At 43.3% G+C, this 20,857-nt stretch overlaps 1 protein-coding gene across 7 annotated transcripts in view; it reads left to right on the forward strand.

Moving 5' to 3' along the window:
- Nucleotides 1-20,857, forward strand: part of MAP4K4 (mitogen-activated protein kinase kinase kinase kinase 4) — a 164,395-nt gene that overhangs the window by 58,525 nt on the left and 85,013 nt on the right. For all 7 annotated transcript variants that reach the window (XM_066176606.1, XM_066176607.1, XM_066176608.1 and 4 more), the window contains exon 3: nucleotides 19,253-19,309. In XM_066176606.1, coding sequence (XP_066032703.1) covers nucleotides 19,253-19,309 — 57 coding nt within the window. The remainder of the gene's footprint in view (nucleotides 1-19,252; nucleotides 19,310-20,857) is intronic.

The raw sequence follows: 20,857 nt of genomic DNA on the forward strand, positions 1-20,857 counted from the left end.
TCCTGTCTGCCAAACTGCAGTGTTGTTTCCAGCATGCCTTTTTATGGAGGCTGGGAAGCCACGCCTGCCGTGGGTTCTTTGTTCCAGCCATGTTGAGACACTTCCTCAAAGTCAGAGGGATTGATCCCACTTTCAGGGGCCACCGCAGCCCAGTTGCCTTCAAAACCAAGGTGCACCCAGCTGGGACACTGCCTTTGAGATGTTGTACCAGGGCCGTTGCTGGTGATGCTATTGTACCTCAGGGGCAGTGGGATGGGACCCATGGGACCCCTCCATCCTCTCCGCTCTGCTTCTGTCCAGCAAGGAGATGTGTGCTGGAGCATCCTGTCCTGCCTGGCCCCCAGCATCTGCTCCAAAAGGACATAGACCTCTAACAGGACTTAGGTTCTTTTCTGCTTGCCCTGGGATGTCCCACGAGGCATCAGTCACCCATATTTAGGCTACAGAAATTGAACTGCAGGATACTGGCAGTCTGGTCTCAGCCTCTTGCTTGAGGAAGAGGAAGTCTGACTCAGCTTCCTTGGTTTTCCCTCAGCACCCATGATTTTGTCTTTTTGCTTCTGTGGTGTCATCTGCTCTCCTCCAGATCTGGCATGGCACTGAATGTGCCTGATGCTTCTGATGGATGTATCTGCTTCTGTTTCCTGGTCTCAAATGGCCACTCAGTACAGAGAAATTGCAAATACTCTTGTAAGGCATTAGTCCTGGTAGTATTTAGCTGTTCTTTAATATGTGATCTATCTGTAGCAGCTTTCACTCAGGAACATCAAAGCACTTTTTTTACTAAGTATTAATGAATTACATTTGACAACTCAACTGTGGAGTTAGTATTTTTATGGATTAAAAGAAAACAACTGAAACAAAACAGAAATTTGAGTAGCATGTTCAAAATTGCACAGGAAATCTACGGCTGAAGTGGAAATGTGTCATCTCCTTCCAGACCTCTCTTCTTGACATGCATTCTCCCATCTCCCACTGTCTTGCGGTGACAGAGACCCCAGATTTGTGTGTGTGTTAATGTGTCTCTCTGAAGACAGTAATCCCCTTCTGAATTTGGGTTTTGAAGTTTCTGCTATTTTTTTGTGGCAAAGCTGGAAAAGTGGAGATGGGGGGGGTAGGGTGGGAGGATCAGGGTCTGGAGTTTATCCTGGGAACTGACTCTCTCTACTGAATCCTGCCAATGTGCACATCTCCATGTTATCTTCCAACCCCAAGTCCATTGCTCTTGGGAGGACCTTTCTGATGTTCCTGTGTTCTCTTTTAAGCCATGTTCCAGCTACCTGCTGGGTTTAACCAGAAAAAGAGATGGTTGGCATGTTTTTCTCTTTCAATGCAAAGGCAGGATGCAGTTGTGTGCTCTTTGTCTGCTGGATGCTTCACACCTGAGGAAGTGAAAGATGGTACAAGAAAATTATTTTTAAGGTAGCAGATTTGGCAGGATAAGGCTTGAAAAGAGTAGAAAGAAACATTTGCAAACTGAGAAGATTCAGAGGAGTGGTCACAAGGGTAGAAATGCAGATGCTGTTTGAGTCAGAATGTTACTGCTTGCATGAGCTGCAAGAAAAATTGTAGCAATGCTAAGATCTAAATGCCTATAGAAATTTCTCCAAAGTAATTTTATATGTGCAGAGGTCCTGTAGTACAGCTGTTGGTTTCAGGAGTAGTGTGGCAGAGAGCTTATGGTCTGCTGGAGAGAGTTTTGCAAAAACATTTAATGGATATTTGTTACTTAAGTTTTAAAATTTTTGTTACTAGTACTTTTTTATAGGGCTTAACTATCTCAGTTTTATAGACCTGAGAAGCAAGTTTTGGATATTGCAGCAGACAAACAACACAGAAATTTGTTTCTTCCCATCTTTGAACATCAGGCCCTATTTTCTGCCCCACTGAATTTGAGGAACCTGTATTTTCACAAAGACCTTCCATCACAGCCAAAGTGGTGGGAAGGACAAGTAGAGTCCAGTCCTGGAAGTGTCTGTGTCTAGCTGTGGTGGAGAGAATCATCGTTAACTCTCGTTAATGGCATCATTAAATGGATAAGCCTTCTTTAAATCTAGCTTTGAGAAACCAAATTATCTTAATCTTATACTGGCAGTAAGTCACAAACACTCTGGAGGCAATGGTTTTTTTTCCCCATTAGGAGTGAAATTTGGCGCTCTGAAGGGAGACTCCCCTGTGCAAAAGGCACATAGGCAGGCCGTGATGGTAGATGGGATTACTAAATGCTGGTCTTTGCTCATCCTAATAATCTCTTGTGTGCACACTTGTTTCCTGGACTTGGCTGATGGAAGGGCCTGCTGTCATATGTTGTCTTCCTAGTAGTGACTAGGCAGGGACCTTTTGTGAGGATTAATGGTGCTGGAAGCAGTCCTCTTTTTCTTCCTCCTTTCTTGCTTTTTCTTTGGCTGTTCCTTCTAGCTGTATGGAGGGGGTGACACCTCCTTTGCCATGGTATATCCATGACAAAGATTTCTTTGTCTGAGTTTGGATGTTCAAAGTGAGCAGAAATGTTAGGAAAGAAGCTCCACTGGGTGTTGCTACCCTCCCCTAGCTCAGATGATATTTAGATTGCTTAGCTGAGTGTCACATGGGATCAGGTAATCTTGAAGAAAGGGAGGCTTTGCTCATCATTCACGAGGTGATTCTAGCTGGGGGAAATGAAATCCTAACAATAGTTTATTAGGTGCTCTCTCTTGAGATTCTGTTTTCTGAGATGAAGGGAGTCCTGATGGCTGGGAGTACTGAAGATCTGATGTGGAGGAAGAGATGAAAGATAAGGCTGTACTTGCACCTACATGCCATAAATTCAGCTCTCTTGCCATTGACCCATCCAGCAGTAAAAATACAGTCTCTTGTTTGTTTACAGTTGTTACCTCCTGTCTCCTAGAGCTCTGCCAAAGCTATAATGTGGCATGGTTCCCCAGGGTAGGTGCCAAGCCAGACCTGCAGACCTCCACCTTGGTTCCTCCCTGGGGCTAGTCTGTCCTCTGCTGTTTTTGACCCACTCTTTCTCTCACATCTCTTCCGTAGGGCAGCCTGGAAAAATGCAATCCAAAGACCACATTTTAAAGTGAATTTCCTTGAAGGAATCAGACTTCATTTAAGCATATCATGTATCTGTCTAGTTTGTTTGCTTGGAAGGTATTGGCAGAGGCTTGCCTATGCATTGAATGATTTCTATCCTGAGAGCTAAAATTTGTCATTAGTAAGGGTGCACTTTTTGCTGAGTGTGTGACTCATTCACAGGAATCATAAAACAAATTAATTTCTGCCTGCAATGAACATAAAAATGAAGACTGGAAAGCTGGAGTGATCGACTTCAAATTTGCTAATTGGTTTTCTGTAAATTTTGAATTGCTTGTACTGTAGCTAAGGATGGTTCTTGAAGACTTTAATGCAGCTGTCAACTAGACTTCACTTTTCTTGTTTGCCACCTCTTGTTGAATTTCACCCACTGATTTCAATGCTAGCTATAAATGCAAGTGGCAAACAGTATAATTAGTAGATTAAACCTCTCCTAGCTATGGACTTAATCACATAGTGGAGAAGTGTTGGGTTTCTTCTATTTTTTTTCATTTTGCTCTGGAATAGTGTCTCCTGAAATTTTTGAACTAACGAACAGGCTAAATGGAAACTGAGTATTATAAAGTCTGTATAGAAGATAGTTTATGAGTTTATTATAAGCTACTGAAGTGATAGTAAAAATGAAAATAAAAAGCAGAATCAACAAAATCCATTAAAGTAAAACCAAGAACTTGCTATTTTTTTCTTAAATTGAGTGCTGATGTTTGCCAATAACTTGTATCTGTTTACTTTCTTTGTCCCAACCATTGGTTTTCACACTGAAGTACCCTTGCTCTATGTTTCTTGCAGCTACTTGGATGTTACAGCTCCTCAGTTTTAATTCTTTGAATCTTGGATGATTCTGTCTCTGATCTCTTAGCTTTGCCTGTTTCTTGGTTGCACTTCGGGTTTGTGGCAAAAATTAGAAAAGGAAGTCCTTCTACCTTTCTGCTGGTGGAAGGTACAAGCTCCTTCCCTTCTTTCTGTCATAATGGCATCTTAAATGCTTCCAGCTTTGAATTCTCATGTTTATTTGAACTCAAGCCCAGAGTAACATCCAGTTAAGCTTTGGGGGTTTTCTTAATGTTTCAGATGAAAATTCATTGGCAGCTTTGAGCTTTGTTTTGTTTATTTTCTTTCCAGGCATCTCAGTTTGGGTTGTGCTGTAGCTAGATGGTGAGAAAGAGCACAAGATCCATTTTTTTTTTTTTTTTTAAACTAAAACAACCTCTCAGGCCCTGATCTAGGTAGAATAAGACCTTTGGGACAGATCTGTGTACCTATGGGGACCTGACTGCCCTCCTTCTGATTGTGTGTATGTGCAGTGGGTGCCCCATAAGTGCCCTTGGGAGGGTAAGAAAGCCCCTGGCTTTCCCTTGAAAAGAGCTGGTTGTGGCAGCCTGCCTCGCTGCCACAAAGTCAGGCAGAGGTGAGTGATGATGGTAAATGTGTTTTGGCATGTACATGTATGACTCCGTGTGTTTTTCACCTTCAGCGATGTGGATTAGCATTCCAGTCAGAGTTTAACTTTGCCAGAGATGGGTCTCCCAGGGCTGTGCTTTGCTGGCTGTGTCCAACACTCCTTTCCTTTGTGCCCTGTAGTTCCTGAATGTTGGTAGTTTCCCTGTGTGGTGAAGCAACCTCACCTACTGGGCTGGTGGGTGGAGTGGGTTCTGACTTTTATCAGGGTTTTCTCACTCAGAGTAGATGATGTGGGTGGTGAAGTGGTCATTGATGCTCAGGTTTAGAGCATGGTACCATAGTCAGCCCTTGGTCTGTGTGTTTGATGGGTTGCCCCACACTTGGCATAAATATACATCTGTCCATGTGTGTGTCCATAACTGACAGCACTTTCAGCCAGACTTTGTCTTGCATGTGGTTTGCCTGGTGATCCATGGTTCAGGTTAAATTGTTTTAAGTGTTGACTATTGCTTGTGCTTGTGTTTTGCAAAACGAGCGCTTGGACTTGTTCTGAATTCTACTTTGACAGCAGTTGCAATAGCTGTGCACTGTATAATTGAGCGATCTATTCCAGCATTCCAACTTCATGTTTTCAGTGCAGACACATGACTACAATAAACTGTAATGCTCTTTTGGTAATTAGACAAGTGGCTGTAAATTTATAAGGTGAACTTTAAAAGCATTGGAACTTTTGTAAATCCAGTTTTATTACAATTTTAAAAATAATTACTTTGTTTTAGCTGTCCTTATAGTGGTGTAATTTGGGACAGGCACATCTGGGGTGTGTAGACCCCTCCCCAGCATCTTGGAAATCCAGTCCTGCTGGTGATACAGCATTCAGACTGGTGGTGAGGACTTTGTTTTCTTTCCCTAATGGGTGAAGGGAGTAGAAGTAGTAGGGCAGCATCACAGCCGATTTAATTTTGTTTTCAGTGCATGACACTTAATTGGAAGATTGCTTAATTCTAGGAACTGCTGCTCTGCACCACCATACCACATAATGTAATTAGGTCATGGCTGCAGTGTTTGGTCGGAGTACCTGATTGTGATTAACACAACTGTTTTCCAGATTCAAGTGGTGATTTGTTTAAATAGTGGGTAGCTTTTCAGGGAGTGTTGCTCAAACTTCGTAGGTAGGTTTCCATATGTCCTAGGAAAGTGGCTGAGCATAAACCTTAAAAAAAGTGTAAGGCTTCTACTCTTAAAAAAATATTTATTTCCAGTACCCCCTCTCCAATCCTTTTTGTAAGGTTGGAAGTGGTGGAACGAATGGTAAAAGATTAAGTTTGGCTACACCTTTGGCATTATGTATATCTGTGTTTTAAGGATTAAAATTTTTTAAGGTCTAAATTCTGAGTGGGATTAAGCAGTATTTTCACTTGTGACTTCTAACCAAGAACTTACTGGGGGTTTCCAGTCTGTTCCCCTAGTCTCTGAGCTGCAGTGGCTGAAATGACTGGTTATTTTGCTAAGAGCCATGTGGTGGGAGGCAGTGTGCTGGCTCCAGCTGTTCTGCAGTCCAGATGTGTCTGGGTGCATCCGTCACAGTCAGCTGCATCTGCTCTTGGAGACATCAGTGTATTGGCAGATCCAGGGATCTTTCATGACTGCCTCTTTGGAAACCACCTAGCTGGGGATGGAAACTTTGGGTGTGTAGGGCACTCCTGAATCAGGGCTGAATGATTGCTGGAGAAATACTTTTTTGTTTGCAGGGGGCTGGGACTTTCCATCTGAACTGTTTATAGGTTCCCAATTCTGTATTTAGGGGAGATGAAGTGATGGGCCCAGAGATGATCAGTCTGCTGTAGGCATCAGCAGGGCTGGTCCACTGTCTGTTTCCTTTATGTTGTGCCCTGGCTCTCAGCGAGATGTGTCCCTGCTGCCTCTCCTGTTTGTGAGTGTGGCTGCCAAGATGTTTGCTGAGCCAGAGGGACAATTTTGTTGCCCCTGTGGGTGGAGTGTTCTTCCTTTCCCTTCGCCACCTGGGAAGTGGTGCAGTATTACAGAGGTTTCTTTGATAGTGATGCTGGGCTCAGCTGCTTGGCTATAACTGGCTACCAAATGTATGAGTCATGCTCCTCAGCTGAATTTTGATCATTGCTCCTGTTTTGCAGTCTGGGGCAATAGTAAGTTGTCTTATTTGTTTCAGTTTACTGAATGATTTACAACCAAAAGCTTGGCCTTTCTTACTAGCAATTTTTATATTACATCTAATGGCAGTTGTGGTCCAGAGTAGTGACTTGTGGTTTGCAGGAATGGCTGTTGTTGGATATGAGCTGAATAATAGTTTTGTGTGTGTTGTGGTGACATGAGAAAAGAGATTTTTCCCAAAGTGCAGTTGTTACTAGAGGTACTAAAAATGTCTTCAGTGTATATCCTACCTACAGCTACAGAAGGTGTCTGTGTGTTGGGGACTAAAACCATAGAATCATAGTTTAGGTTGAAAAAGACGTTTAAGATCAAGTCCAACCATTAACCAAGCACTGGCAAATCCACCACTAAATTAAGTCCCCAAGTGCCACATCTGCCTGTCTTTTGAATGCCACCACAGATGGTGACTCCACTACTTCCCTGGGCATCCTGTTCCAATGCCTAACCACTCTGTGATGAAATTATCCCTAATATCCAGTCTAAGCCTCCCTTGGCACAATTGGAGTCCATTTCCTTTGCTTCTGTCTCTTGTTTGCTTAGGAGAAGGGACTGACCCGCACCTTGCTACAGCCTCTTTTCACGTGGTTGTAGAGAGCGGTAAGCACTCCCCTGAACCTTTTTCCCCAGGCCAAACACCCCCAGCTCCCTCAGCTGCTCCTCATGGGACCTGTGCTCCAGACCCTTCACCAGCTCTTTTGACCTTCTCTGGGCACACTCCAGCACCTCAATGTCCTTCTTGTAGTGAGAGGCCCAGAATGGAACACAGGATTTGAGGTGTGAACCACTCTGTTGCTGGTACAGACCAGGGTGCTGTTGGCCTCTCTTGGCACATTCCTGTGTTTCCTGCCCCTTTTTCCAATGGTCATAAACTCTCCTTTTTTCTCTAAGTTCCACCCAAAGTGCTTTATTCAGCCAGGCTGGCCTTTTCCCCTGCCAGCTTGTCTTTCATCACATGGGAGTGGGCTGCTCCTGTGCTTTTAAGATTTCCTTCTTGTAGAATGTCCAACCTTTCTGGACCCCTTTGCCCCTCAGCGCTACCTTGCAATGGACTTTGTCAACCAGTTCCCCAGACAGGCCAAAGTGGCAGTTCTGCTGCCCTCCCCCTTACTCATTTAAGAACAGAAAACTCTTTACCATTTTGTGATTGCTTTGCACAAGAGTCCTCCAACCATCACATCACCCACCAGTTCTTCTCAGTTCATGAACAGCAGTCCTAACAGGGCAGCTTCCCTCGCTGTCTACATTTGACCAGCTGCATCAGGAAGTTTCAGTCTTCCACTCTCCCAGACCCACCCGGACTGTTTCCTCTCTGCTGTGTTGTATTTCCAGCAGACGTCTGGTAAGTTAAAGTTCCCGATGAGAATAAGGGCCAGTGATAACGAGATGACTTCCAGCTGCTTGTAGAATATTTCATATGCTTCTTCATCCTGGTTGGGTGGTCTATAACAGACTTCCACCACGATATCTGCCTAGGCCTTCCCTCTGATTCTTATCCATAAACACTCCACCCTGTCATCACCATCGTTAAACTCTAGGCAGTCAAAACACTCTCTAACACACAGGGCTACCCCACCACCTCTCCTTCCTTGCCTGTCTCTTCTGAGCGGTTTATAGCCATCCGTTGCAGCTCTCTAATTGTATGAGTTATCGCACCATGTTTCTGTGATGGCAACTATGTAATAGTGAGAGGACTTCCAGTTCCTCCTGTTAGTTGCCCATGCTGTGTGCACTGATGTAGATGTGCTTCAGTTGGTCTGTTGATTCTGCCACCTTTTCATGGGAAAAAGCCCTGATTTTTGCGTGACTATTCTCAGATACTTCTGTGGTTTCCAAAAAACCAGTATCCCATTCCATCTTTGCTGTCATATGAATCTCCATCTCCAGCCTTCACCAAGACAGCAGACTGAAGGGCCTTGGTAGCGCGCTGTCCCTCAAACACTGGGATGGTTCTCCCAGGCTTATCTCTAGTGACTCTGACTTTATCTCTTTCCACTTTCAAACCTAGTTCAAGGCTCTTTCAATGAGCCAGCCCTGTTAACTGCTGTCCAGAGATCCTTTTTGCCCTTTGAGACAGGTGTACCCTGTCTGTTGCCAGCAGGTCTGCTGTCATGTAGACTAATGAACGACCAAAACCCCCCAAATTCTGCTGGGGACACCACACTCAGAGCCAGGTATTGATCTGCTGACTCTTCCTGTAGAAAGAAACCTAACAAAGGCTTTTGCATCAAAATAACTTTTGCTTAATCCGTGTTTTATTTGTACCCTGAGTCCACAGCAAGGCAGGTAAGGACCAGCTGCCATGGCAGCAGTACTGCAGCCTTGCTTTACAAGTTCTCCCAAGGAATTTCTTTCCCTTTTTGTTTGCCACAACTTGGTCTGTGAAAGCCTGTAGTGCGTTATTGAAGAGTGGTGAACGTGTTTTGACTAGTTTTTGCGAGGCACTTGGTGTGTTCTTGAGTACTTGGTAAAAAGTCATTATTGGAGAACACACAGCCTCCATTTCCTTAATGCCGTTCTTTTCCGTGGATTAACCTATGAGCTGAATGTGTTGCATAATGGCTTTTCTGCCGTCTGGCCCTTTCACATAATAAACATGTTGGCCACAGGCTTTGGGAATGCAACTTACATACTACCCAGGTAGCGACAGAGAGGAAATGGCATTTATTTTGGTCCTTCTTTTGCTAAATAAACAAATAAATGGCTCTGTAATTGCTGAGATTGGGGAGTTGTTTTTACTGACTCTGTATAGAAAGGGTTGTTAGTACAGGCTTGAATTTCTGAGTCAAACTCCTGCTGACAAAGCAGAAATAGTCTGAGGTCTGAAAATACTGGCTGAGTATTTGAGAATAGTTGTGTGGACACAAAGCTGTTTACAGATCACTCGCTGGCCACCAGCCAGTTTCTCAAGGACAAGGTGGTTTGAATTTTTTTTTTCCCCTTTCGAATCACAGATGTACTTGGCAGGTTATCAGAAGATAAAAATGCTGGAAATAGTCTCCTGGTGCGAGTCTTCGTTTAATTAACATACATTCAACTTAGGCTAAATGTTGCATGCAAGCAACTTGGTAAAATATTTCTGAATTTGTTCTTATGTATGAGGTTATGGTATAAGGCATGATCCCTATTCTTTTCAAGAATGCTTCTTACTGTAGTCCTCCTGCAGCATACCTTGTGCTCTACAACATATATTTTAGTTTCAGCAGTTTCTGCCTGGCAAATTCTGGCTTCCTAGTCCATAGTGGCAAGGAGATGTGATTGACTGAAACTGGCACTGATGGTGTTTGTAATGGCTAAAGGAAAGAGGATTGAAGAATAGAATATCCTGAGTTGGAAGGGACCCACAACTCTTGATGGAGCGTCTCCCTTCCAAAGGAGAAGTGAAAAGCTCAAAACCGTGCAATTCCAGCCCTTTTTGTTGTGTGGGGTAGCACTGGAGAAATATTAGTAGTTGGACTGGAACTTATTTTTAATATCTATATACCTATATGTGTATAAATAAATGTACATTTAAGAGTTCATTAACTTTTCTTCTTTAATGCTAATGTTCTGGAATTTTTTAAGGCTGCCAATGTGAAATCTCTTGTTTCAACCATGTTGAAATAAAATTCATTACATAGCTTGATTTCCTTGCTCTGCTCAGCTGTGTTGTTCTGCTGGGAAGGTATATGTGGTAATAGTCCCCCTTCCCCTTCACCCTCATTAATCTTAAGCCAGCAGCTCCTCCCCATGTTGTGTGTTTGTTAGCATCTTGTGACGCAACTAGACAAAGGTGGGACTCTTGATGCGGGCAGCTGTACGGGGCAGTGTGTGTTGGGCTTCTCTGTGCTGCAGCAACCCCAGAAACATACTAGAAAGCGAACTAAAAAGCTGCAAAGGCAATTGTTCCCCCTTTTCCCTTCCCACTATGTCTTTTGCATTTACAATAAGGTTTTGTGCCTTCCAAAACAATTGCCCCATCCATTTAGCATTCTTGAAATAAAAGAAAAACTTGATTTCCACTTATTCCCCCTCCTTGCTGCTCTCCAGGAGGCTGCTGGACATTTCATTATAGTGCCTCAGGCAGCCAGGACCTGAAGCAGCATAGCTGGACACTTGCTGTCTGTGACTGCTGGATGCTGCTCAGGCAGGGACACTGACCTCTCACTGCCTGGCGATTGCTGTCACCCATTTCTCCCAGCAGGTCTCTTTTGACAGTAGATGGAATGCAACAAGGCTGGTAGGGTGTGGGGTTTTTTTTTTCTTCCTTCTGTCATGGTGTACGATCTCTGACAATGCCCCCTACAAGAATGCAGGCTGCTTGCAACAGCGGTGGTGCATGGAGGGGCAGGGGCTAACTAGGGTGTTCATGATTACTTTTTCTTCCCCCAAAGAAGAGTACGTATTTTGTAGCACTTCCGTGTACGCAGCGCCTAAATACTTTAATTTGTGGAGGACACCTCACACCCTCTTTCTGGAGGAGTGTGCCCAGCGCTGAGTTGGTTTCTCTGCAAGTTCGTGGTGAGCGTGAGCAAAGTGAAATGGGTGTAGGTTTGCCTGGGTATGCAGAGGGCCTTGGTCACAAGGTGTCACTTGCTCCTTTCAGTTGGAAAGCTCTGCTCATGCAGGGTGATGATTAAATGTCAATATGAATTCATTTAAAAAGCAGTCAAACAAAGAGAAGCAGCCCCAGGCTTTTTTCATCCAGGCTTATTTTGATGTTGCTCTGCAGAAGGGATGGAGAGACTCTGCCCTTTATCTGCCATTTCTCTCAGCTGCAGAAGCACCTGCATCGTTTTAAAGCCCCTGTCCACCCATGTGGGGGCCCTGGTAGGTCAGTTTGGGCTGTGCTTGGTCTGAGGTAGGCACCTTTTGTGGTGTATGATGTCTCTGAAGTGACGCTGGGTGGTTGTGATGCTGTGTGACAGGCACAGGGCTTGCTCTGGTCACTTGTGGTGGTTCCCCTCAACCTGAGTAACACAGTCCCTCCTGCGGGGACTTGTTATGGCCATGCCACCAAACTGGGCCAGCTGCTCCTTCAGGCAGTGGCCAATACTCCGTGGAAAGTGTTTTGTGGTGAAAGTGCCTGTCATGGTGTAAGATGAGAAATCAGTAGCAGTCTGTATCAACAGACCATGTAATTTTGCATCTACAAGTACATGTTTTATAATTTTGATCTAAATTCTTTTCTTGATGTTCTCTGTCTGGCTCATTTTTAATTATAGTTGCCAGAAAGGAATTGTTCTGTATAAGAGAGATCATTGCAGGGCATCCAGAGAGACAAATCAGTGTTAGGAGGGGTGTATTTAGTGACTGGTGGAGCCATTAAGGTAGGGTGAAGAACTGGTTTGAATGAGGGCCAGTTGATTCTAGCTGATGTTTCCAAAGGAAGCCAAATGTGCTGTAAACCAACTGTGTCCACGTGGGAGGTATGCCTCTATTCTGATTTAATTATTTTCTTTTGTTTTAATTTGGGGTTTGGGGGGGAGGGGTGGGGTTGTGTGTGTCTTTCAGTAGTGTGCTAACCAAATAATCTAAGAAGGTTTAAAACCAGAAAAAAAGTGCAAGGATTAATAAAGTCGTCTTCTTGGGCATCTGAGGGTGAAGACTCTATTATAAGAGAACATGAATGGTGGTGGTTTCAGTAAAGGTCACTAAATCTGGTGACCACAGCATGGTGGTGACTGGAAGAATAGGATGATGACTTCAAGGATGGCTCTTGAATAGGGTATCTTCCAGGCTGGGGACTCAACTCAGTTAGCTCTAGTGGCTCTTTAGAAGAAACATCTAGTCTGGTGCAGGAAGCTGTGGCTGTCATCCACAGAGCAGCAAAGCTTGATCCAGCGCACAGCTGATGACTGGGGTGTCTGGCACAGGAGCAGCACTCAGCACAGTGTATCTTCCAAAAAATTTTCTACAGCCTTGTGTGAAAACGCATTGTGGCCTTGCTGCCAGTGTTGCCAACAGGCCCCTGTTTGTCAGCCTTTCCTGCTCGGTATTTGAGGAATGAGAAACAGGGATATCCGTAGCCTTCACTTGGTAAGGGAATGTTTTGTGCCATTTGAGCCAGGAAATGTGTAGTCTTGAAGGGATCCCAGTTGACTGAATGGACTGCAGTTGACAGGACTGGCTTAAACAAAGGACCATCCATAGTCTTAACCTACACAGATGCACTCCTCTTACCCTCCCCCTTCCCCTGCATCCCCTTCTTTTGCTATCTTTTTAAATCTATTGCCAGGTGAATCGTTTCTGTGGCTGTGAACTGAAACCAGCATGAACATCAGGCCTCAGGCAAATCTTTCAAAGCTCCTTGGGGAATTGGTGTTATTTTCCAGGTGAATTGTCAAGAGAGCTGTCTGCCTTTGCAGTTCTCTTTCTGTCTTCTCCCATCAGACCAAAACAGCTCCTGCTGATGGGTGCACACTGCTGGGGAGCACACTGGGAGTCAGCAGAGATGCCTCCTAACTGAGCTCTGCAACTGACCTGTTGTTATCCTGGGAAAGTTAGATTGTGGCTTTCTGCCATGCTTTTCCCACCATCCTTTCTCCCCCTCCCCTTTCTTTTCTTCCTATTTAGGCAATGAGCTGTTTGGGAGAAGGAAATGCCTCTGATAATGTATATCCAGCATCTTTCACAGTGGGAAAGCTACCACAAAACTAGGAATCAAAGTGAAAAAAATCAGTGAATAGAACTTCTTTTTCTTCTTAGTGGGAAACATCTTTTCACTCTGTCCCCAGAAGAACAAAACCGATAATAACTGTGTATCTTTCTGTGCATTATTTCACAGAATGCAGTACTGTGCATGAGTAAATTGTCATTATTATTTCTTCAATAGGCAGCTAGTGAGCCTGTGGATATCAAAAGCAGGATAAGAGACTGTATTATTTTCTGTTTTGCTTTCCAGGCATTTGATGTCAAGAGTTAGACAGAAGGAAAACACAAGAGCTCTGTCCTGTCTTTCACTTAAATGGTGACAGTCTTTAATAGCTCTGGTTTGTTTGGGTTTAGAAATTATCTAACAGGATGACTCCTTCTTGTGTATTTCTGCAACGATTTTCCATGTTTTTGTACTGAGTCTTTTTTTCCAATTTTTATTCTAGAAGTAGTTTTCATGCCAGAAAAACATTATCCTTTTTGTTTACAAATTCATCTCCATTGCTGGAGCCTATGATTATTTACCTTACAGAATGCTGTATCAGTAGGAACAACATAATTTTGGCTACAAGTGCAGTTAGGTAGACTTTTTGCTTAAGAACACTTTACATTTAAGTTTTGGCAACCCAAACTGGGGAGGTTGTTTTCACTTTGTGCCATTCTGTCTTTTTGCCTGTCAAAAATAAGTTCTGTTTCCTCCACAAGCGCTACTCCAGTTGCTTTTCAGAGGGTAGACCTGGTCTTTTCAGGAAGTGGAAAGAAATGCCATGTAGAGTCCAAGCTTTCACAATGCAAAGTTGGTTGGTCTACAGCTTTCTGTGCTGGCAAGTGGCAAAAAGAACTGATGGTAAACATGACTTGGAATAATAAGTTATCATTTATTGCACTTGGGTGTGCAACCTAACAACAGAGTATTGCTTCATGGCCTGTTGCCTCAGGCTGGTAGGAGTTAAGAGTCAACTGAATGAGAAGCAAAATGGAAAGTTAAGTTTGGCATGGGATCATTGTACAGCACTCACTGCTAAGAGGTGGTACTGTGGTGAATTTTCACTTGAAGGCATGTCTAAATCTGGTCTGCTGCTTCTATGTGCATTGTGGCAACCGAAATTGGATTAGTAGGTTTTTGGGTTTTTTTTCCAAATCAATCCCTCTTCTTTTTACAACTGTCAGCAGAGAATACTGGGAGCTGGGAGAAGTTTACCCAAGACTTAATTGTGTACAGTGCACAGGGTAATCCAAACTTGAAAGTCATGAGTCACAAATGGTGCATTCCTTCCTTAGTGTGTGATGTTACCCCATATGCTACTTCCATGCCATTTAGCTGGGGAGCAAGCTTCTGGGAACAGTCTCACAGAGACACCTTAATGTGCAGGTCTGAAACTGTGTTAGTAGGAGAATTACATTACTGTGACATAAATATCTTAGATAATTGGGGAGAGGGGGAAGAGGTAAATTAACTGATAGAATTTCTTTTGCACTTCATTTGCATAGTTCTTCGATAACATTAAGACACAGGAGAAAAAAAAGCACCATGAAAAACAGCACATAACACCACTTGCCTTTGAACCTTTTTAAACTAAAAATTTTACAGTAATAATGTGTTCAGAGGAAGAAAGAGGCAAGAAGTAGGTGTATTAACTGACTTGGAGAGTGTGGGAAGGCTTGAAATTTATAATGTTCTGCAGATCTTGGCAGTCTACCATGGATTCCCCTTGTCCCCTCTGCTTTTTAACATGCATAAAGCCCACTGAGATGAGAAATAAACACCATATTTGTTATCAGACGTGACTAGGAATGTGCTTAAGTAGTGGATTCAGTTTAAGATCCAGCTAAATGCTGCAGCATTGCTCTGTTGATGAGAAGAACTACAGCTCTATGTAAATGAACTTGCAGTCATCTGCGTGAGAAGGAACAGGACAAGATTTGAGGCAGTCTCAATTCCATCAACTTCCTCATCCCAACAGGCCATTTAAAAATGCAGTGGTACAAGTAGCACTCTTTAAAAATATTCTTATGCTGCTTCCTTGGGAGGATAAACCAAGTGCTTTAATATGGATAGAACCATGAAACGAGGGAGAGAAAAGTGGGGAGAATGTGTAAGAAACAAGAAGTAGTTCAGAAATTTTTGTGAATAAAATCTTAATGTGGTCTAAATGAAGGGAATGTGTTGGTGGGCTCATTTCCATGGGGACAAGCTGAGAGTGCTGATGTTTTCTTGTGGTTCCCATGCTGAAACCCAGTAAGAGGCAAACTCTCACTCCCAGGATGATGGAGCCTTTTCTACCTGTTGCTGCCACTATTAGAAGAAACCTCTGCAGATTCCTCAGTCCGCTGGCTCTGGACACAGTCACCTTATGCTTAGCAAGATGCTTCTAGGTTGCTGTTGTCTTCATTGCACATTTCATATCCAAACAACATTCTGGCTATGGGACAGTATCTTGTGATCCTCAGCTTCTGATGTTTGGCATCTAGCAATCTTTTAAGAAACTGCTGCTTTCAGTTAGCATGGGTTGCATTTTGCAATATTGCAGAGCTTTTCAGATGTCCAGATGGTAATTGCCTACAATTTGCCCGGAGAAACAGAGCTGCAAGAAGCTCTGCCTTGCCATGGGGATGGGGATCCCTGGATGCCCTGAGGGGCCGTGTGTCCACACAGCACTAAAGCAGAGGCCTCATTCTTCATGAAAAATGTTATCCCAGTGGAGTGGTGTTGCTGAGATATGGTGTCTGGATGGAGCCTTGATGGTTACTGCATTTGTGAAGTGTCCCATGAGCAGAATTTGAATGAATTTTAATCCCAGGAGGTTGAGTTTAGAGGGTTTCTCCCATCTATGATTTCTGCAGTTCTTTCTTCACATTCAACCAATGTTAAAATTTTCTTAGGACTCTTTTTAACACAGACAAAATTTTCCAAAGCAAAAGCTGGCTATGAAAATCTGACGATTGGTTTCCAAAATGGGAATGCTTAGCCATTTCATGTTGCAAGGGAAATTATACCAGCATGTTAATAGTTTGACAGGTCTGTTCTTGAGCAGAACTGTTAAGCAGATAAGCAAACAAACAAATACACTGCTCATGCTTATATGCTGTGCTTGCGATGTTTGTTTTTTTCCCGCCCTCTGAAAATATTTTTAATGAAAAGAGTGTGGCTTCAAAACATCTTTTTACTTCTCTCATATAAATTAATGTCATGCAGGTCATTCCTCCTCCTCCCCATATGTTGTAGATTTTTAGAATATGAGTGCTCCATACATTATGAAAAGGGTATTTGGAGTAATTTTAAACAGTATTCTGAAGTGACCAGGGTTTAAATTTGGTCTGGGATACTGAGCAGACCACACTTCCCACACTCTGCAGTTCCCTTGCTTTCAGTCCCTTAGGAGGGTTATGTAGAAGCTTTTCCCCTCCCAGAAGAAGCAAAGAGAAACATGAGCAGTGGCTGTGTTCTGCTGTAGCTGGCCCCAGTTTTCATAGGGACACTCATGGAGGCACCAAGAGGATCCCGTAAAGCTGCAGTGGAAGGATGGTAGGGCTGGTGCACATTAGTCATCCCGAGTGGGCCAGTCTTACGGGGAAGAACATTGATTTCAGAAAAGCTGTGAAGTCGAGCACTGGGAAATTTTATGTGTCTCTCTGAAAATAGCAAGCCCACCCGTAGTTAGTAGATTTAAAAAGACAAATAGAGCAAAAATGCCATGCAAATGGCATCATGCTACTTTTCTCTTCTGCATGCCACGTTTTCTGCTTAAGTATGTTCTGCCACCATTTTAGCACCTCCACTTTGCTGCAGAGTGAATGGAGAACTGTATTTAAATGCTTTTTTTATAAGAGTTTCTCTCCTCAGACCTCCTTAGTGTTGTGAGGATTTTTTCCTCAGACATGTCTTTGTTTCTCTGTTACCTTTAGCATATTCTTTTTGTATCTAAAACTGTATTTCCCATGTCCTCAGACTTTCAAGTTCCTTCAACAAAGCTTTGGAAATTGGGGGCAGAGGTGGGAGTAGGTATTTTTCCAACTCAATGTAAGCCATTTTCCCCTCCTTCCTTCTGGGATGGTAAGTCTTGAGGAGAAGACCACAGGCTTTTGTCATTAGGCAGAGGGCCAGGGTGGGAAATTGGAGCTGGAAATCTCCTGGGCTTGCTGAAAGACTTTAGTTCAAGAAGTAGTAAGGTCAGGGTGAGGTCAGTGTTGGCTACCACACACCTTAAGACCCCTAACTTCATTTCAAAATCAAAACCAGCTTGAGACCAAGCTGTAAAAAGAAATGCCTGCAGTAAACCGAGTTTACAGACCAAGCAAAAGCCCTGAGCACAGTAATGTATTTATAGAAAGCACGTGGATTGGTTAGTAAGGAGGAGAGTGAAGCACAAGAAGAGTTATGGCAGAAAGCTGAGGCAGTGAATTCTGCATTTCATCCTTTTGAATGCACTAGCTATGCCTGGCCATTACCTCCATGGAGGGCATCATAAGGTGTGAACGGGTCAGGATTTCTCTAAAGAGACTAGTGGTCTGGGGTGCCGATCTCAAAAGATCTTATAAAGATATTAATATGTTAGTCCAGGCAAAAAAAATACACTATTCATGTCCATCATATAGGTTTCTGCCTGGGAAACTCAGAAATTGGTGAGGAGAGAAATAGAAGAACTGTGACTTCAGTTAAATGTTCCATTGAGTTCTTATCTTTATTTGTGATAAAAGTGGAGAAATTTAATGGGCATACCTGTTGCTAGAGAGCTTGACTGATGCAGATGAACCTTTGGAGATGGTGCCTGGGAAAATGGTTGGGAGACTGGGCTGTTTGACTGGCTTAAGATGGACTGCTGGGTGTTACACTGCTGAGTGTTAAGTGGAGAGCTGGAAAATACCAATATTAGGATCATTTCTAAGTGGCTGTTTAGAAAAAAAAAGTACACAACAGCTAATTGATGTCTCTACCTCATGTAAACATACACTGGAGAGAAAAAGGCTTTTGTTAGAAGTCAGCTGAGGTAAGTAACAGCCTACCAGGGCTGGAGAGGCCTGCCCTGCCGCTTGCCTCCCAGCCCTGTGATCTGCATCCTGCTGGCTCCGGCTCTGTTTCCACTGCAGAACAAACCAGTTTAATTTCCTGGACTGCAATCCCCTGCCCCACCCCGCAGTTTGCTTTTTTCTGTGTTAACTTTCTGCTGTTTTAGTGATCTCAATCAGCTTATCATATGATACAATGAGTGCCAGAAGGAGCTCAGTGCTCCTGGTAGAAATATGCGACAGGAGGCTGGAAGGAGGCAGAGGAAGGAAGGGTAGGAGCTCCCTGCTGCAGGAGCTGGGATCTATTAACTCAGCTCCAGCTGTACTGAGAAACTGTACCCATACCGTGGTGTAGCTGAAGGGAGATGACATCTTGTTCTTGTCTAGCCATTGTGAGACGAGCAAAGAGAGCTCTTGCAGGTCTGATGCATGCCTTGCAGAAGACCTCACGTTTTTTACTTGGGAAGACCAAACCAGTGAGAAATGTCCTTAAGCCCTAAGCATGGGCTAACCATGCTTACTAGGTGAAGCGTGTAATGTATCAGCTAGGTACTAGGCATTGGTTCATAAAAATAAAATATGCAACACGTGGAATTTATTCTGACATGTTAATAAACTATCATTACCGACGACGAACTTTGCTAAAGTAAACAGAAGACAAGCTGTGAATATAACCAGTTTGTACTTGATAATTATCATTTTAATGTGGAGAAAAAGAAATGGTACTCAAATTTGAAGAGGAACACTTTAAATTTGTTATTGTTGTTCTTGTTTTAGCCATCTAGAGTATTTGTAATATTTCCTAGGAAGTACCCAGAAGAGTCCAGCATAGCTGGGGAAAACCCAGTGGCTGGGACTCTTGTCCAAGGGTTTTGCTCTGTGTAAGCTGAAGGGCTGCGTGAGATGCTGGTGCTGACTGTTCTCTCTCTGTCTTATTCAGGGTCGCCATGTCAAAACGGGTCAGCTGGCTGCCATCAAGGTCATGGATGTTACTGAGGTGAGTAGAGGAACCTTCTGCTTTATTAGCAATGTGTAAAATTCAATAATGAGGTAATGTAAGACTTACCTTGTATTTCTGCTGAAAGGCATGGTCCTTGCCTGTGAATGTTTGCTTTCTGCTTGCAGGACTTGACCTCTCCAGTCCATCTGCCTGAGATTTCTGTGTGCCTCTGTGCTGGGGCATTTGGCCTTCACAAATTGCATTGTCCAGTCCCAGGGTATACGGGTGCATGTAGCACTCTCTTTGCAGAAATTTCTTAGAAGAGGGGGAAAAAGTTGAGGTTGCTTGCTTCCCACTTCTTTCTCTGAAATGTATCATCTTGCTTTTACCAAAAAAGAGGTGTCTGCTTGACGTAGAGGACAGTGTTCTCCCTGGTACATCTGCAGCCTACAGAGGGTATATGTTTATTCAAAGGAATGAGTCCAATGTAGTTCCAAGAAGCCTAAAAGCAGAAACATCTGCTGGAATGATGAGCAGGTTGCCAACAGAATTCAGCAATGTAAAGTAGTTGTAGTAACTGACCCATGAGGATGTACTGTGGAGCTTTAGATGGGAAAGAGGGGAAATTAACCCAGTCAAAGAAATAAAAAATATATGCCTATATTTGCATCCTTGTGTGTCTTGCAGATTATGCTGTTCAAAAAGCAATCAGCTTAAATTAAGTCTCCAAAACAGATGAAGAAAAGCATGGGCTTCTCCCTGTTACTCTGTTAGTGTATATAGAGTTCCATTCACAAATTAACAGCTTCAAATTTCAAATTGAATGAGATCCTCCAATGTGATATCTGCAAAGCTTGACTGATTCTACTCTTCTGTAGAGAGGTTGTGCTTTTTCAGACTTCATGTTCTTCTGTGCTCCTCAGTTACACAGGGGGAATAATTACGTTAATGCATATACATTGTACAGAGCAGGGAGTCTTTGGCCAAGATGGTTATGGCAAGCCAAACTTCTGCAAGGATATTGCTGCAGAATATTTTATAGCTTAGTGTGTGTATAGGTGCAACAAGTAAAAATGGCCTTGGATACAAGGTCCCACATGAGTAGTGGGGTGTAATGGGTAAACAGGCAGAAGAGGAGGAAAAACGAGAGGCAGGGTTAGGTCAACTGATAGGACTTCAGTCTTACCTCTGAATCCCTAGTGATTGATGGGCAGTGTGGCTGCTGCTCTCTAACTTCAGCTGTTGTGTCTGCCAACAGCTAGGTATTCCTTTTTTTGTCAGATGGCTTGATAAGATCGATTTTCAGCTGAAGTTTTTCAAAGGCTACTTTCATGAGGAGGCAATGCTTTTTTTGCTGCAGTTAACAAGCAGAGAAACCAGAGAAGAATGAAGGTACATTGACACACAGTGAATGTTCTTTGCACAGCAAATGTTTTCATTTGTGCAGCAGTTTTACACAGGGCAGCTTGGTGGACTGTGCATGACAATGGCTTCTTACTATGATTGGCTCTACTGAGCACTCCCTCTGTTTTTAATAGCTTGTATTAATCACAAACAGTTTTAATAGAGAGGTTGCACAGAAAAAGGAAAACAGTTGAAAAATGC

This window comes from Chamaea fasciata, unplaced genomic scaffold, assembly GCF_029207755.1.
Source record: "Chamaea fasciata isolate MVZ Bird 193981 ecotype frontalis unplaced genomic scaffold, bChaFas1.0.hap1 SCAF_2, whole genome shotgun sequence".
In the NCBI taxonomy this organism is placed as follows: Eukaryota; Metazoa; Chordata; class Aves; order Passeriformes; family Sylviidae; genus Chamaea; species Chamaea fasciata.